Below are 17,075 nucleotides of genomic sequence, written 5' to 3' on the forward strand. Positions count from 1 at the left end.
CTTACAGCGAATAGGGGTTTTACAAAGTATTGACTCAGGATGGTGAAGACTTCCAACAGATGTAGACTTATGTTGTCTTTAAAGTACTATGAATGTTGTGTTGATCAAATGGAAAAGTCTATTTGAATTGCAAGACACTGTGTATATCCATGGAATCATTTATATTGCATATTGTTATCTTCATTTATTTTTCTTTTTTTTCTAAGCGGGTCAAATTCACAATAGCCAATAAACTTGATTCTGATTATTTGACAAAAGTGCGAAACCGAAAATATTATGAAATTGAAAACCCTCCATAATTAAGCTGGAAAGGAGTGATGTCTATTTTCTGTTTGATTATTATTGAAACCATCCAGCAAATAATTACATCAGACCATTTATTTTCTCTCGGGTGCCTATCAGACCTGCCATGTTTGTATTGAATGTGTAACAGTAGGACATTTGTTTATGTTTTATATATCAATTTAAGTGTTGCTTATATTTTATTGTGAAAAAACTCTATGCGGAAATTGTGGTTTTCTTCTGACAAGAAGAAAATTACAGAACTCACGTCTTTTTGCTTTCGGTGAGTAGAAGTTTCCAGGTTCAATAATTCGTTTTTACTCTTTTTGTAAGTGCATTTGTTCAAAGCGTTTCACTTATTTGTGTCTGTTACGCTTTTTTTGCCATAGTTTCGATATGGGACAGTGGTTCTAATGGTTAGCTCGCCAAGCTAACGCTGGTTAAAATGGCTACTTTTAAACATGGCTAGCTAATCATACGCCATCCTACGGTGTAATTACATGTACTGTGTTGGTATCACATTGGTGACGAGAAGAGTCTTTTGCTAACGTGTAACGTTACATAGAAATGAGGAAGTAACGTTAGTTGCCCTAATGCTAGCGCTAAGTGAGCTGCTGCAGCTAACGTTAGCTGTTTGGCACGTCGCATTTAACTCACGCTAACGATCACCTGCGCATCTGCCAGCGTTAACAACTGTACCAGAGTCAACGCGATTCACTGCACAAGAGTTCCTTTCGACACTGTTCGCGGTTCACGGTTCCGATCCTCGCTGTGGAGGGTCTGCAGGTCGCCGACCCGTCCTCCCAGCAGCCTGTGTGCCATGCCCCCGGTGCAGTAACGTACCGTGCATAGAGGAGTTTAACATTATACCAACCATACGTCCCTCTCGATGCGGCGGGACTCAGCCAGTGGCTTGTGGCTGAGGAGAAGACCATAAATCCCATTCTTGATTTAACAGGGACACGCTGCAGAAAAGCGAATGCATCACATAAACATGTCATTTCATATATACACATGTACACTCACCTAAAGGATTATTACGAACACCATACTAATACTGTGTTTGACCCCCTTTCCCCTTCAGAACTGCCTTAATTCTACGTGGCATTGATTCAACAAGGTGCTGAAAGCATTCTTTAGAAGAGTTGGCCCATATTGATAGGATAGCATCTTGCAGTTGATGGAGATTTGTGGGATACACATCCAGGGCACGAAGCTCCCGTTCCACCACATCCCAAAGATGCTCTATTGGGTTGAGATCTGGTGACTGCGGGGGCCATTTTAGTACAGTGAACTCATTGTCATGTTCAAGAAACCAATTTGAAATGATTGGAGCCTTGTGACATGGTGCATTATCCTGCTGGAAGTAGCCATCAGAGGATGGGTACATGGTGGCCATAAAGGGATGGACATGGTCAGAAACAATGCTCAGGTAGGCTGTGGCATTTAAACGATGCCCAATTGGCACTAAGGGGCCTAAAGTGGGCCAAGAAAACGTCCCCCACACCATTACACCAGCAGCCTGCACAGTAGTAACATGATGGCAATCAATCATGGCAAGGCATGATGGATCCATGTCCTCATTCTGTTTACACTAATTCTGACTCTACCATCTGAATGTCTCAACAGAAATCGAGACTCATCAGACCAGGCAACATTTTTCCAGTCTTCAACTGTCCAATTTTGGTGAGCTCTTGCAAATTGTAGCCTCTTTTTCTTATTTGTAGTAGGCCCATGACCTCTGACCTCTAGCATCAACAATGCATTTTCGCTCACAGGACTGCTGCATACTGGATGTTTTTCCCTTTAACACCATTCTTTGTAAACCTTTGAAATGGTTGTGCGTGAAAATCCTAGTAACTGCGCAGATTGTGAAATACTCCGAGCGGCCCGTCTGGCACCAACAACCATGCCACGCTCAAAACTGCTTAAATCACCTTTCTTTCCCATTCTGACATTCAGTTTGGAGTTCAGGAGACTTCTTGACCAGGACCACACCCCTAAATGCATCGAAGCAACTGCCATGTGATTGGTTGATTAGATAATTGCATTAATGAGAAATTGAACAGGTGTTCCTAATAATCCTTTAGGTGAGTGTATGTGTGACGTATTCGCACTGAGAAGCTAATACGGTAGTAATATAAGGAAACAAATCTAGGCCAAAAGTTTTGATCATCAGTTTTGGTCTTGAACATTGAAAAATACAACAATGCATTCAAAATAAAAATAAGTGGACAAAAAGTATTTTGGGGTTTGATATAGTTTTTACTCGGTTCTTGAATATCTTTTTTTCCCAATATATTTTATAATTTTAGTTAGCAGATTTAAAATGACAGATTCAAATCTTATATTTTCAGGTTTCAAATCTTTTTTTCACTTTCGAATTGCATTTTCTTTACATTCACAATTTTGGCCCTGATCTGGGGTCAGGGGCGTGGCATCAACTGGGGGGGGGGCGTGGCATCAACTGAGGGGGCGTGTAAAAAGGAAAAACTTCTAAGCATGTATCAGGGCCCACATCTGTATCCAAACTTCCAAAAATAATAATACAAACAAAGAGAACCGGCTGTATTGTTTTCTAGGTTGAGTGCAAAACACTGGGAACAAGGCTTTCAAATGAGTTCTAATCCATCTTAGGTTAAGATTTATTAAAAGGCAGGAGTCATAAATGCCACTCAACCCCCATGGCCTGTAGCTCGGGGAATATGAGAATTAACATGACTTGGAGGAGTTACCTCATTTAAGCTGAAATATTCTCCATTCGATAGCCACGTTTCAGTAAGACAAAATAGATGAACTTTGGTTACAATAACCGCTTTAGATCTAATATTTAAGAGCCCACCTTTAAGTCTCCTATTTTGTAGCAAAGTGGACTTTACGTACATTCACATCCATATTGAGCGACACATTGCAGCACTTGGTCTTTCAAATATAACATTTTCACTGCTTTTTTATATATACACAACAATAAATGTATTTACTTTATGACTTCATGACCATCGATAGACTTCTGAAGCACAGTAAATGACAGCCTTAGTCAACTCGTTCTGGTAATTATTTGCATGCCTTCATATTCTATTTGCAACGTTCAGGCCTAGGTAACCTTTAGCTGCTGCACATTAATTCTGGGGACACAATACAGCTTCCTGGTTTGTTTTTGTGTGACCATCTCGTCTCCCTCCAGGTCTCAACACAAAGATGGCATCAAGCAGCACCAGCAGCGAGGAGGAGCGGAGCCTCCAAGAGTGTGAGCAGTACGTCCAGAAACACAACATCCAGCAACTGCTCAAGGAATGCATCATCCAGCTGTGCACGGCCCGGCCCGACCGACCCATGAACTTTCTCAGGGACCACTTTGAAAGACTGCAGAAGGTGGAGACGGACACACGCGACAGCATGTCTGCCTGCTTTGATTTGTCCCTTGAGTGTCACCGTGATGGGTTTGTGAACGTGTGTCCCTGCAGGAGGAGGCCCAGCAGATCGCCGCGCAGCAGAGGTCTGGCTCGAGGTCAGACTCCCGGGAGGAAGAGGTTTCTCCTCCCATGAACCCCGTGGTGAGGGGTCGCACCCGAAGAGGAGCCATCAGTGCTGAGGTGTACACCGAGGAAGACGCTGCGTCCTATGTCAGAAAGGTCAGCTGTCTTGTCTTTGCGTCCTCATCCTCACACATCAAGGCCCCATTTATTTAGATGGGAAACGGATAGAGAAACAATCATTTATTGAACTATATTGAGTGGTTTGTATTGATTACAGCACTCAGTTCAGTGCACATTTTATAATTATTTTGATCTATTTTGACTTGCAGTATTGAAGTTTCATTCAAGTTTATTGTATTCTCAATATTCCCTGAACTGTTCCTGTGAAATCTAAACAAGTTTCTCAACCCAAGGTCATCCCAAAAGACTACAAGACCATGGCCGCCCTGGCCAAAGCCATGGAGAAGAACGTGCTGTTTGCCCACCTGGACGACAACGAGAGGAGGTAACGCTGCATTCCATGTGTTAGTTATCAACCTCTTTCATCCATTTCCTCCTCACCCGCTCTTGTTCTCTCTCTACAGTGACATTTTCGACGCAATGTTTTCCGTCAACTACATCGCCGGGGAAACGGTCATCAAACAGGGTGAGTTTTCCACGCTGCATTTAAAGGTTGTTGTGTTTTTCTTGTGGTCATTCATTGACGGGCCTCTTCATTGCTCCTGATCCAGGTGATGAGGGAGACAACTTCTACGTCATTGACGTGGGAGAGATGGATGTAAGATCCTTCATGTTTTTATGCACTTTTGAATTGTGATCTTAAAAATGAAACCAGTTATCTTTCTGATAACACCTAAAGCTCTGAGTTATGTTCCAGCCAAACCATCTATGACACGGAGCTTCAATAGAACGTCTGGTGGTTATGCCGAAACGCTGTGTTAGGGTTTGATTAAGCAGGAAGTAGCGGAGCACAGTTTGTGTCCCAAAGCCACAGCTGGTAAAAAAAAATGAACATCTGCAGCAATCGATGAATCCAATGTACAGTCAGTTCTGTAATGAAAGGACTGGATAGTCTCCATACCTGTGCACGTTGTTGACCCCCATAATGATGCAGGGGGCAGTGTGTCAGTACTTTGTAAAACCTCTGTTCTGACCCATGTAGGTGTACGTGAACAATGAACTGGTGACCAGCATTGGTGAGGGGGGAAGTTTTGGGGAGCTGGCTCTGATCTATGGGACCCCTCGAGCAGCTTCAGTCCGTGCCAAGTCCAATGTCAAGCTGTGGGGCATCGACAGAGACAGCTACAGGAGAATACTGATGGTAGGCGGCGCCGTCCCACGTGCCAAAGCTGACGTGACGTTGTGGCAGCAATGAGCTGTCGAGTGTAGCGCCCCCTAGCTGTCCTGGCTTTGTTAAAGGAGTGCGCTGCCCGAATTCTTAACTATTTAATTTATATAATCAATACTAGATTACTACACTGTTAACCCTATTATTTTAGCACCTTATCACACCAATTATTTAGGAAGACATACCACGTACACAATAGAATACATTTAACCTTTTACTTGACATGGGATTCACAAATACACATAAAATAACACTCAAACATTAGGCTTCTGTCCAACCATTATTTATCTAAGCCGGCAGGTAACTAACTAATATACATAAACCAAACGTGGGTACCCAATCAATTGTCCACTGTACTCTATCCGAGTTCCGTTACACAAAACAAAACCAACGTAGCGCAAATCGTGCAGATATTGCTGTCTTTTCTAGTGGAGAGTCACTCGCCGTTCCGCTCGTGAATCCCTCTACTATCTCACTTTACGCTGTCTTGTTGTTGTCCGTCATCCTTCTTCGTATCCCCTTCTTCTTCTCTCTTCTCTCGTGTCTGCCCTTCTTCTTCTTCTCTCCCTCTTTTTCGTCCCTCTTCTTCTTCTCTCCCTCTTTTCTGATTGGAGTACTATCCCTTCAATTAATACAATGTTTAAACATGCTCAACATTAACTACAATAACAAACACACAAATAAAATACAATCATTCCAAGATACAACCCAATTGGCCATAGGGCTACACGAGGAAACATCCCTCTTCTCTTCTTTTTAGGGAAGCACTTTGAGAAAGCGGAAGATGTATGAGGAGTTCCTCAGCAAGGTGTCCATCTTAGGTGAGAACGTGTGCTTCTACTGCCTGACGGGCAGATGGGGGGGGGGGGGGGGGCGTACTCTAACATAAAGGAAGGGAACTGCTGACCTTTGACCCCGGTGTTGCTCCTAAACAGAGTCTCTGGATAAGTGGGAGCGTCTGACGGTGGCGGACGCCTTGGAGATCGTCCCGTTTGTCGACCGCCAGAAAATTGTGGTGCAGGGAGAGCCTGGAGATGAGTTCTTCATCATCCTGGAGGTACACACCATCTTCTGCATGCTCCTGTTAGACTAAAGAGCAAGGCCCATTTCTCCTTGCTATTCACCTCTGCAGCAGGTAGGATCCTGCTGTCGTAGGCGCAGGGCTGTGCTTCTCATCATCATGTGACACATAATCAGTCAGCCGCCAAATAAAGCCATGCGTTCAACATACACAGTGTGAGCAGTGCCACACGGTAAGGTGCTTCCAATGAAAAGCAATGCAAGCTGTGTCTTGTTTGGCCTTCAGGGGACGGCAGCGGTGCTCCAGAGGCGCTCAGAGGACGAGGAGTTTGTGGAGGTGGGCCGACTCGGACCCTCGGATTACTTTGGTAAGTCAGACCTTGGCGGACGTCTGCCATCTACAGCACAAGTCCATTTAAAAACCAGAGCCTTCTGACATACCTGTGTGGACCCCTCCCCGTGCCCCCCCCAGGTGAGATTGCCCTGCTGATGAACCGGCCCCGGGCTGCCACCGTGGTGGCATGCGGCCCCCTCAAGTGTGTCAAGCTGGACCGGCCCCGGTTTGAGCGGGTCCTGGGTCCCTGCTCGGACATCCTGAAGAGAAACATTGAGCAGTACAACAGCTTTGTCTCCCTCTCAGTCTGAGCGTCCACCCCGCACATCGGCTTCAATCTCCTCCTGCTGTTACCACACGACGCCTGCTACGCCTCCTACTGGTTTTATTGTCTCTGCAGGTCCTCAGGAGACGTCATGTGCTTTCTGTGAAGGGAGGAGCTGAAGCAAAAACCAAATAGATACACTTTGAAAGTCTGGCTAAGATTAGCTAATGAGGGATGCATACATTATTAAAAAGGAAGTATTCATACAAATTGCAGTCTAGATCCGATCTGCATAGTCCCACAGTCAGGTGCCAGGTCTGAAGGTGAGCAGTGTGTGTAACTTGGTCCGTTGATGATGTGATGCACAGCTGGTACCTCAGTTTGCTCTCCACGTCTCCCTCACAGTGAATTGTCACAACCGTCACGTCAAATTTAAAATGTGCTCAGTGCGTTGCTCTATGACGTGCTGCTGATTAGCACTGTTAGCATACTGAAATGCTAAATACACCTGCTGGACCTCGGCATGTTACCATGGTTACGTCCTCTTGTCCCTGTTTCTTGCTATCGATGCCAGTTGTACTTCTACCGTGTGGCGGCTGTTCAAACGGAGGAAGATTCTTTTTAAAAGCCCAATTCATTCCAGTCTCCTCCACTGCTTATTTTAAACAGCACTTCCATCATCTTCATTTCATCTCTTCTTGCATCTAATTTCCGCTTTGCCATCATTTCATTTTTTGTATGTTTTTTACATTGAATCAGTAATCAACATTCTCTTTGTTTACCTTTTGCTTTTTAACTGTTGCTATATTTCATTGTGAAGTTGCACACTTCCCAATGTCGAGGTACACCTCTGCTACAAATCTACGTATTTTGAGTAAATCACTATATATTTTTGCAGATTTTGTGATGTACAAAACTTTAATCGCAGAAGTGAGTGTATGCTTTAAGGCTCGCTGATCCCAACAAGGTTCCTCTCGGGAGGTCTGACTTTCTGACCCACGGCATCACAAAGTCCGTTATTCTTTACTGGTTGTGTTATAATTCCACTGCTTATATCAGTGTTGTGTTGAGGATGTACTATTGAACTAAATGAACCTATAATAATATAACTGCCCGTATTTTAAAGTGATTTCCTGAACTCCACGTATTGGAGACGTGTTTGTGTTTGGAGCACACTCCGTGCAGATGGTCATTGGTCAGATGGAAGCGGAACGTCTACACTTCAATGTTGTCTGTCACAAATGAGCGAGTCAAGCTTCCGTAATGCTGCATCGCACGTTTCCCATGATGCAACGCTGTGTGCCTGGTAAACAATCCGCTCAATATGAAAGCGTGGTTTTCCAAGAAGACAGAAGCTTTCCTTCAGGCCGATGCTGCTGCTTGGTGGACGTGTCAACTACGACACTTTGATACCTAAAGTATGCATGTTAATTAACCCAACCAATGAGTCAGCATCCCGATGTGCAGCTTGTCCAGCATCGCTTGGTCCAGCCTGTAGGAACCTCGTTGTCTACACGCAGTGTTGGATGTCCACTGTTTATCAGCAGGGCGGCACCTGTTTGGACCCGGTTCTGTCTTTAGTTTAACCGGCCTTACGACTACAGTATGACTGAAACGCTTCAATGCAGCCGTGTTTGGGTTATTAACTAAAAAAGAGGGCCGTGTTTCCAGAGGGTCTGAATCATTTGACTCATGTTTAAACGGCCTTATGTTTGATCAAACCAGTGGGGGAAACATACGTACCAGTCCTTTTTCTGCTCCGTGGGGGGAGGGGGGGGGGGGGGGGATATTGCCATTGAGTAAAGGCTTACATGTACATTTTTGCCATGATGATAAAATGTGAACTATTTTTCTCAGCCACTTCTTGTAAACGTCTGTGCTCGCTGAGCAGACTAGTTATATCTCAAATATAAATAAATTCTAATCCTGTTCTGATTTCATTTGATTCAAGCACAGTTATTTAGTTGTGAAAAACTATTATTGGTAAGCATACTTTCTAGTAGTAATAAATGGTAAAGTCCTCTCTCACACACTTCAAATGAGTGGGGGGGGTTGAGTGGTGTTCAGTTTGCAACCTCACCACTAGAGGTCACTGTTTCAAACAGCTCCTTGTTGGGGCCCATCTCAATCCCCCCTCACGGACTCAGACTTTGAGGCGTTTGAGGCTCTCTGGCACACTTGTTGACACTTTATGAACCCTTTCCCTAAATCTTGTGGGTTATTCCCTTGGCCCTAAACACCATATACAGTTGGAACCTCGGTTCTCATGCTTTCTGTAGGGACGTCACGGTGTGATTTGTGTAGGACAGATGTTGTTCAGTATCTACAGGTATCTAAGGAATGAAAGGAGAGGACCATTCAGACATGAATGCATATGATGACACCCAGTTAGGAAAGTGCTGGTGGCATAAAAAAGATGCGTTTACACCAACTCTGTTTAAATCTGTCGGAGACAAGCATGTTTTAATCAATGAGAGGCAACTACGCCCCATGTTGAAATGTATAAAACTTGTGCTTGTCCTTCATTCATGGTCCTCTAGCTGGAGCAAACTGCACTGTGAGAAATATACGCTGTCACAACCATTTTTTATTAAAACCGCTATATCATAACTCAGCGAATACTGAAGTTCTTGTTCACAACTAATGGAACAAAAAACCCACATGGAGATAAAATTGTCTCATCTATTCATCAAACATTTGAGTTATCTTGCGCTGTTTTGATGGAAAACAGTAAAAGCATTATTTTAAATGCCCTCATTTTATGAGAAAAGATCGTGGAAGACGTACATAGTATGAAAAAAATCCCCCTTTTTTGACGTTGTCATGGTGACATGACATGTGGCAGCAAAAGGCTTCAGCCTGACGTTCTCCCCCCCCTCGCGGATTCAGACATTGAGGCGCACTCTGCTAACTCTGAGATGGTGTTTGAGACATTCTCAGCCCTTTCTGTAAGACAACATTAGATGCTGACTTTGCCCAAGGGAATTACCCACAAGTCATTGCAATGTTACGTTAAAAAGGGGATAACCAGTGGAAGCATTGAGGCGTAGAGGTTAAAGGTGGAATTAAACACCTCCTTGGGTGGAAGAGAAGGCCTTCCTTCTGGCACGCTGTGTGTCCGTCTGTCCATAGCTGATGTCTTCTGTCCTCAGGTAGGACCGAACATCATGCCCAGTTTACGCTGACCCCACCCATGACCTTAACACGCTGCACTAAAAACCAGCCTCACCTGGTGTGTTGCAGACCACATGAAATCCCTGTTTGGTTGTCTGTATAAATATCAACATGTTCTACCTATTCAATAGATATGAATACTTTCAACAGCATGCCGATGGAATGGAATGAGGAGCCAGCTGAGGGACTTTATTAGATCTATTAGATTTAATTAGACACACTGTACAACTTTAAAAAGCTTTAACAACAGCTGGATGTGAATGCATGAATCAAGATCAGAAATAAATTATTCTACATTTATGCTCAAATCAGTGAAACATTTAAAAACTCTGCTGAACTCTCTGTCTCTTTCTATTGGCTGACTACATCACACATTGCTTTACATGCTAACTGGAGTTCTGCTCGGTATCTTTGGGAGTGGGGGCACTTTTGACAGCGTGCGCATCAACAGGAAGCGGAGTGGCGGTCACCTTCCACAGCTCCTAAAAAAAAAAGGAGTTTGTTGATGATGATGATGATCACTGAAGCCGTCCATCTTTCAGCTTAGAATGGAGCTGCAGGCCACCACAGCTCCTCCTGGGTACCAGAGCTGCTATGTTGATGCTTTGTGTCGTATACTATTGTGTGTATTGTTATGAACCACTACGACAGGTTTCTTGTACCATGCTTTTCTTCTCATACATTAAGATGAAAGGCTTGAAGGGGGGAGCTACTTTAAATGTGCGTGACTGCTTCCCTTACCAGCTGCTCTATGCGTTCATAAAGAAGGAACTGTGCAAAGTCCGAAGGGAGCTGCTCCACAGTGAAGCTGCACCGCCCGTCCACCTGCTCCTCCAGCTGGGACAGACAGTGGCTGAAATGGTTGTAGGCGTCGCAGGAGACATCCATGTGTCGCAAGGTGAAGTTCATCCTTGACAGATGGAAACAGCTTTAGTGTTTAAAGGCTGGTTTTTAGAAGGAACAATACTTGTGTCTCATGAAGAACTGCATGTGTACAGTGTCCTAACTGGACACCTCACCAGGGAAGCATCAGTACTACCCCCTCCAAAGCACAGCGTGAGGAAATAGGACCATGAATACTTGGTGTGGTGGTGCTGTGAATGTTGTTAAAGACCAAACAGGTGGAGGACTGCCTGATGAAGCAGCCTTTCCTCCTCACCTTTTCTCTAAGGAGATGAAGATGGTGCAGGTCTGCCGGAAGTTGCTGCAGAGTCGATACAGAGTTCGGAAAAGCCCGTCCGTCAGATCGTCATCGTAGCACACTGTGGGGGCGGAAACACGTCACAGGAGGCCGACTTCCTGTGGCCACCAGGTGGCACTTCGACAACACGCACACACACACACACACACACACACACACACACACACAAAGACACACCATCGGCAGCAATGATGATCTTCGTTTTGTCGTACAAATCGGCAACTTCCTCCTCTGTCCACCTGAATTCCATATCAGCGTCTACAGAGAAGACACAGATCATTAAGGTTAAGTTATCCCTGTGGTTTTAAGGTGCCACATGAATCAATCCATCCAAATGTCCACCGGGTGAAATAAGTATTGAACACGTCACCATTTTTCACAGTAAATATATTTCCAAAGGAGAAACCAAAAAGAAGTTCAGGAATAAAGTTATGTGTAATAATGTGAAATGACACAAGAAAAAAAGTATTGAACACACTTAATGATATTTATTCAATACTTTGTACAAAAGCCTGTGTTGGTAATGACAGCTTCAAGACAGGACTGTAGGTCAGAGGAACAGTGTGTGTTACCTGTACAAAGGTCATATTGGAGCCAATCCAGCTGTCTCACTCGCACTTCTCCACCTGATGAATAACATGTAGAAACACACGAAGAACCACTGAAGAACAAACACTCGTAGCTTTCTCAGTCTCCCTGTTCATTATGCATCACAAAAATACTGCATGGGCATCCAGATAATCGGTTGATAACACAATTATATATGAATATATATATATATTAATCGATAATGCTTCATTACAATAATCACAGTGGGAGTGATAATAATTGCCTGACACAAATGTTCACACAAAAGTTGTTAGTTTGGAGAAACATTTCCCTCCAGGATGAAAAGAACAGGATGTAGTTTCATCCCTCTTAAGTAACCATGGTAACAGAAGAAGCCATTCCAAAGGAAATGAAAAAAAGAGCAATTGTCATTGTTATCTCACCTGCAGGCTCTATTATGTGTTGATTTAAGGTCACATTCTTCCTGCACATGCTTAGAAGGTCTTCTCCCACATCTGTGGAACAAAATCAGGTGATACAAAGACCAACATGTCTACAGGAGCTGATGGGGCTGCTGTGGGGCTCCTCCGGTCTCCACGGACCCTCCACACAGTTACACACTTTCTAATATTGCATCATCAATATGCTTCATCGCTGGCTGGCATTGGGAAAGCTCACTACAGGCATAGCGCCCATTGGAGAAACTTTAAAGAAGGTCATTCTGGAATGCAGATAGAATTTAAAAGCCTTAAGCAATAAGTGGACCGTTGAAGAAACGGACAGTTTGAACAGATTGAATTGCCCTGTTTTCATTTTTAAGTAGCACAAATGCTGGATGGCACTATACCTGTGCAGTACAGCATTTTGGCTACAGTTGCCATGACGATGCTGGTCAAGCCTGTTCCTGCTCCCAGCTCTAGGACTGTAGCTCCTCTGAACATGTGCGGCTTAGAGAGGATGAAGTCAGCCAATAGGAAGGCCCCAAGCCACACCTGAGGGGGGGCAGAAAGACACAGGGCCTCAATGGCACCACACTTCAACGTGAGCTTTTTATCTACACCAATATGGAGGTAGTGGTACGGAGGCAGCAATATTGGACAAGTGTATCGACGGATACGGACACTGAGAGGAGGTCGTCATTGGCTCAGTGGGACGACAAGTCCTCCTCTGAAGACTGCTCTCAAGGACCTCCTCTTCTCAGCTGCGTCATCTGTGTTGTCCTTCATTTAGTTTGTTTAGAGAGTGCTTTGACTCTTCTGTACGATAAAACACGGGCCGTTTGGGTTCCCTACAGTGGACATCTCGTGGCTGGACACTGTAGTAGATCATTGTAGAAGGATCCTCATGCTCTTGCTCTTTTTACTTCAGAAAGCCAACAGCCTCCAGGCGTGATGGGGTCAAAGGAGCAGTGTGTTCTTTGGGGAGCATCTCGCGCTGGGATTGGAACCTTTTACTATTTACTATTACTTCTCCCATGTGGCTAAGACACACACACAGGTGTCCACCGCCAGGTACGACCACCAACAGGTACGACCACCAACAGGTACGACCACCACCAGGTACGACCACCACCAGGTACGACCACCACCAGGTACGACCACCGCCAGGTACGACCACCGCCAGGTACGACCACCAACAGGTACGACCACCAACAGGTACGACCTCCACCAGGTAAGACCACGGCCAGGTACGACCACCGCCAGGTACGACCACCGCCAGGTAAGACCACCGCCAGGTAAGACCACCGCCAGGTATGACCTCCGCCAGGTAAGACCACCGCCAGGTAAGACCACCGCCAGGTAAGACCACCGCCAGGTACGACCACCGCCAGGTACGACCACCGCCAGGTAAGACCACCGCCAGGTAAGACCACCGCCAGGTATGACCTCCGCCAGGTACGACCACCGCCAGGTACGACCTCCAACAGGTACGACCTCCACCAGGTAAGACCACCGCCAGGTATGACCTCCGGCAGGTACGACCACCACCAGACTAACAGATACCTTATATATACCTCATTACCAGCATTTAAATGTAACCACAGGTGGCCTCGGGCCCATATGTATATGATATTCATCCCCTTTGTTTTTGTGAAATGAATGCATGAATCAGAAAACGTTACTGACCTGTTTGCCAACGTCCTCGAGGGTCGTAGCCATCGTGTGCTCTGAAACACAAACCTTCCTCAGTTAGTGCTGTATTCACCCTTCCTCTAATGGCAGGTGGGTAAATCCCAGGCAGCGTGCGTTAATGAATGAGGCAGTAGGCCCTGTGCCTAGATGGTGTGGGCAGGCTTCAGAAAAAGAAGAAGAGGTTCCTCTTACCAATCTTTATAATGCCTTCATCATCTGAAGTCTCGTCTTCCTCTTCCAGTACAGAGTCAGAGTGTTTGAGAATGACGGGACAGACCAGGTCTCGCCCCCCCCCCTCGTTGGGGTTGTTCCTCGGTCTGCAGAGGAAGAGCATGAAATGCATCTGAGGAAAACAGCGATGTATCTAACCAGGCTTTTTGTGCACCTCTGAATGACAAAACGGACAGCGTCACTAAAGAGGTGAGTTCTGAGCAGTGGACCACTGGTGCTGGTCCAGTTTGAAGCCCCCCAGGATTTAGCTGTGGACTAAACGTACCGGTGCTTGATGTCAAGATCTCCGTCCACATCTAGAAATGGTTTCACATTTCCCGCCCCATCTTCCTCCTCATCGGTTCCTTGACTTGACGTGACTTGAGTGTCCTTATCAACGCCTTCCCTTGGTTCATCACTTGGCTCCGCCTCCTTGCCTGGGTCACTGTTGTCCTGTTTTTCACCATCTGACAGGATCCTGAATTTAGTGAGGAAGACTGGACGGAGGAACAGTTAGACAGTGAGACGATGAAATGGACACAAAGTGGAACAGTGACACAGAACATTTGTTTTTTTACTCCCAGCAGTCGCCATCTTCTCCCTTCGGAAGCCACTAGCTTCCTCACATAGAAGAATGATTCCAGTCTTATTCATTATGTATTTAATATTAATAACACTAAGGGTGTAAGTACAATAAATGGACTGTATTTGGAACATTTGCATATCCTCTGTATACAGTGGTCCACTCATTTTTACCCTACATGTCATCATCCATTCACACACTGATGGCAGGAGCTACCTGCCCACTAACATTCAGACCAGTCACAGGACACATTGATCCGAGATCGAGCCGCCCATTGATCCGTGTAGTGTGACTGGTGCATCCTCGTCTTAATGCTGCATTGTGATTGTTATGATTGGTGGAAAGGGTAGACACACATTACCTTTGAAAGAACAAATTCCTCACATTGGTGAAGCTGATCCAGAAAATGGACGGATCATCAACAAATCATCATGTCCAAAAGGGACAGTACAGGATCAAATTGATTCAATTGTGCACATGATATGTACGAAAGTTTACCTAAATATGACATGATATAGCCTTTGGGAGGTATGTTTTTCATATGGAATCGGGTCTTTGCTGACAGCGTTGGGTTTACCTTTCCTAGAGGGTCACCTGATGTGACATGTGTATAACAGCTGCACTACACAGTGACAATCATACACACCTGGCTGTCCAACAGAGTTGAGGCGTGTCATGAGGTGGCTTGCATTGGGCTGCAGCATGTGGACGTCTGACAGCACAGTGTCATGGTGAAAGGTGATGTGGTCCATGGCTGATCATTCATGGTACAGGAGGGGAGAGACTGGGCACACAATGACAAGAAAAACGGAACAGTTTAATCTACAGGGACAATAAAACGTTCATTTGTACAGAACAAGTATTACTCTTTTATTGTTTTATTTTATTTATTTTCTAATGCTTATTTAGTTGTGTGTAGTTATATCTAAATGGACCACCATTTTGTAAATAAACATCATGAAGACTTGAAACTAGAGACTGAGACCATAAACTCATGTATACAATGTTTACTGAGGGAATAAATCAAGAGAGAAGTAGTCATTTTCTCATAGACTTCTATGGATCGCCCCCCGCTGGTCACTACACACAATGCAGCTTTAATGCGTGTTTGACTGAGATTGTTGCTCGGTCACCACTTTTCTCCCTGGATGAGTGAGTGTTTCGATGGAGAGATTGCTTTGTTCTGGAAGATCACCTGTTGGTGCAGGGTATTTCCAACTGAAGCCGTTCTTTTTAGTATTGTACGTAGACTAAAAAATAAAATGCCATGAACAAGGAGATGAAGGAGAAGCAGCAGAAATAATAATGGATCTGATGGAGTGTCCGATCTGGAGGAGCATAGACCTGCCACATATTTCCTGATTCCTGATGAGCTAGAGTCTCCTAGTGCAGCTCTTATTACACCGACTCTGACCATGTGTGGTTTTAAATAGAGTGGGGGGTCAACGCCTCTCTTCACTTCAGCATGAAACAGATGACTGTTTACGTACATACATACATATTTACATCCATCTTTATTATCTAAAATAGATACCGATTGTGGAACAAACTTAATTCTGTGGCTTGTACATAAATGTATCATTAGTGTGATATTAACATAAAACAGAAAATTAAAAAATCTTAATATGGCACCTGAGGAGCAGGCTGAAGGACAACAGAAGGACCTTGTCCAGAACCGAGTGGACGCAGGCGGTTCTGTGTGATATCAGGACCACGAGATAAGAACAGGATTCACAGGTTAATAGTCTCTGAGACCAACTGTGTCGCTGTGGAGGCCAAGCAGAACCTCTCAAGGTCAAAGAGCAGTATCTCATTACTAATATTAGCAGTAAGTGATCGATTGATTTTAATTAAATGTAATTTTTGGAATATAAAAAGGTTCATATTAAAAATATAAATTATTAATGTAATTTTGCACTCCACAGGGTTCATTGGTTGGGTTTGCTTCTTGGAGCTGTTAAGTCACTGTCCAAACACAGACATTGAGAATGAACGCAAGCTTTATTAGAAACAGCAATACTAATAATATGACGTTAGTTAGCGGCCCACACGCCCCGGGTCACGGAGCAGGACGTCCGGGTACCGACCGCTCGACCCCGCCGGGTCAGACTGAGGTGACCGCTGCTCGGAGGGGGGCGACGGGAGGAAACACGGCCTACCTGCTGGAAAACATCCGGAGGATCGCACCCTGGTCACAGGTCGCTACGGTCCGATCTGGTGCACCAGCTAAACCGTCCCGACAGGAAACGGACACACATGGCTTCGGTTCCGCAATACAAAGACTGTGGGCCTGTTGTTCAGTTTCATATTATTATTATTATCCGTTTTAGCTTTAAATATATTTCACGCGGTGGCAAAACAGTCTTGTTGAAAACAATAAAATATACATGGTACAGTGTGCAAGGTGTATGAGGCCAGGAAATGTCTCCTGATGGGCGGGTGACCCGTTCACTGTCCTCGCTACATGTCCTCATTACTGTTAGACGGTATTTCTTCAGCCG

General features: G+C 44.8%; 2 protein-coding genes across 3 annotated transcripts; one reads left to right on the top strand and one right to left on the bottom strand.

The window, feature by feature from the left end:
- The first annotated feature begins 461 nt into the window (after positions 1 to 461).
- Positions 462 to 8,665, top strand: prkar1aa (protein kinase, cAMP-dependent, regulatory, type I, alpha (tissue specific extinguisher 1) a). 2 transcript variants are annotated; one of them, XM_037475854.2, is made up of 12 exons: positions 462 to 565; positions 1,912 to 1,968; positions 3,467 to 3,654; positions 3,747 to 3,914; positions 4,172 to 4,263; positions 4,343 to 4,404; positions 4,490 to 4,536; positions 4,921 to 5,079; positions 5,867 to 5,927; positions 6,042 to 6,163; positions 6,413 to 6,494; positions 6,599 to 8,665. In XM_037475854.2, exons 3-12 carry the CDS (start codon positions 3,481 to 3,483, stop codon positions 6,769 to 6,771), a joined length of 1,140 nt encoding a protein of 379 aa, XP_037331751.1. In that variant the 5' UTR covers positions 462 to 565; positions 1,912 to 1,968; positions 3,467 to 3,480; the 3' UTR covers positions 6,772 to 8,665. The 2 variants fall into 2 exon arrangements, with proteins under 2 accessions (XP_037331751.1, XP_037331752.1); XM_037475855.2 differs by lacking the exon at positions 1,912 to 1,968.
- A 1,427-nt stretch (positions 8,666 to 10,092) lies between these two features.
- mettl22 (methyltransferase 22, Kin17 lysine) lies at positions 10,093 to 16,925 on the bottom strand. The gene is made up of 12 exons (XM_037475856.2): positions 16,734 to 16,925; positions 15,221 to 15,358; positions 14,278 to 14,488; positions 13,974 to 14,098; positions 13,776 to 13,816; positions 12,497 to 12,641; positions 12,093 to 12,164; positions 11,673 to 11,726; positions 11,278 to 11,358; positions 11,059 to 11,161; positions 10,641 to 10,809; positions 10,093 to 10,381 (listed from the first exon to the last, which is right to left on the bottom strand). The coding sequence occupies exons 2-12, from the start codon at positions 15,324 to 15,326 to the stop codon at positions 10,286 to 10,288; spliced, it is 1,203 nt and encodes a 400-aa protein (XP_037331753.2). The 5' UTR covers positions 15,327 to 15,358; positions 16,734 to 16,925; the 3' UTR covers positions 10,093 to 10,285.
- Between the last annotated feature and the right edge of the window lie 150 nt (positions 16,926 to 17,075).

This window comes from Pungitius pungitius, chromosome 12 (assembly GCF_949316345.1).
Source record: "Pungitius pungitius chromosome 12, fPunPun2.1, whole genome shotgun sequence".
NCBI lineage: Eukaryota > Metazoa > Chordata > Actinopteri > Perciformes > Gasterosteidae > Pungitius > Pungitius pungitius.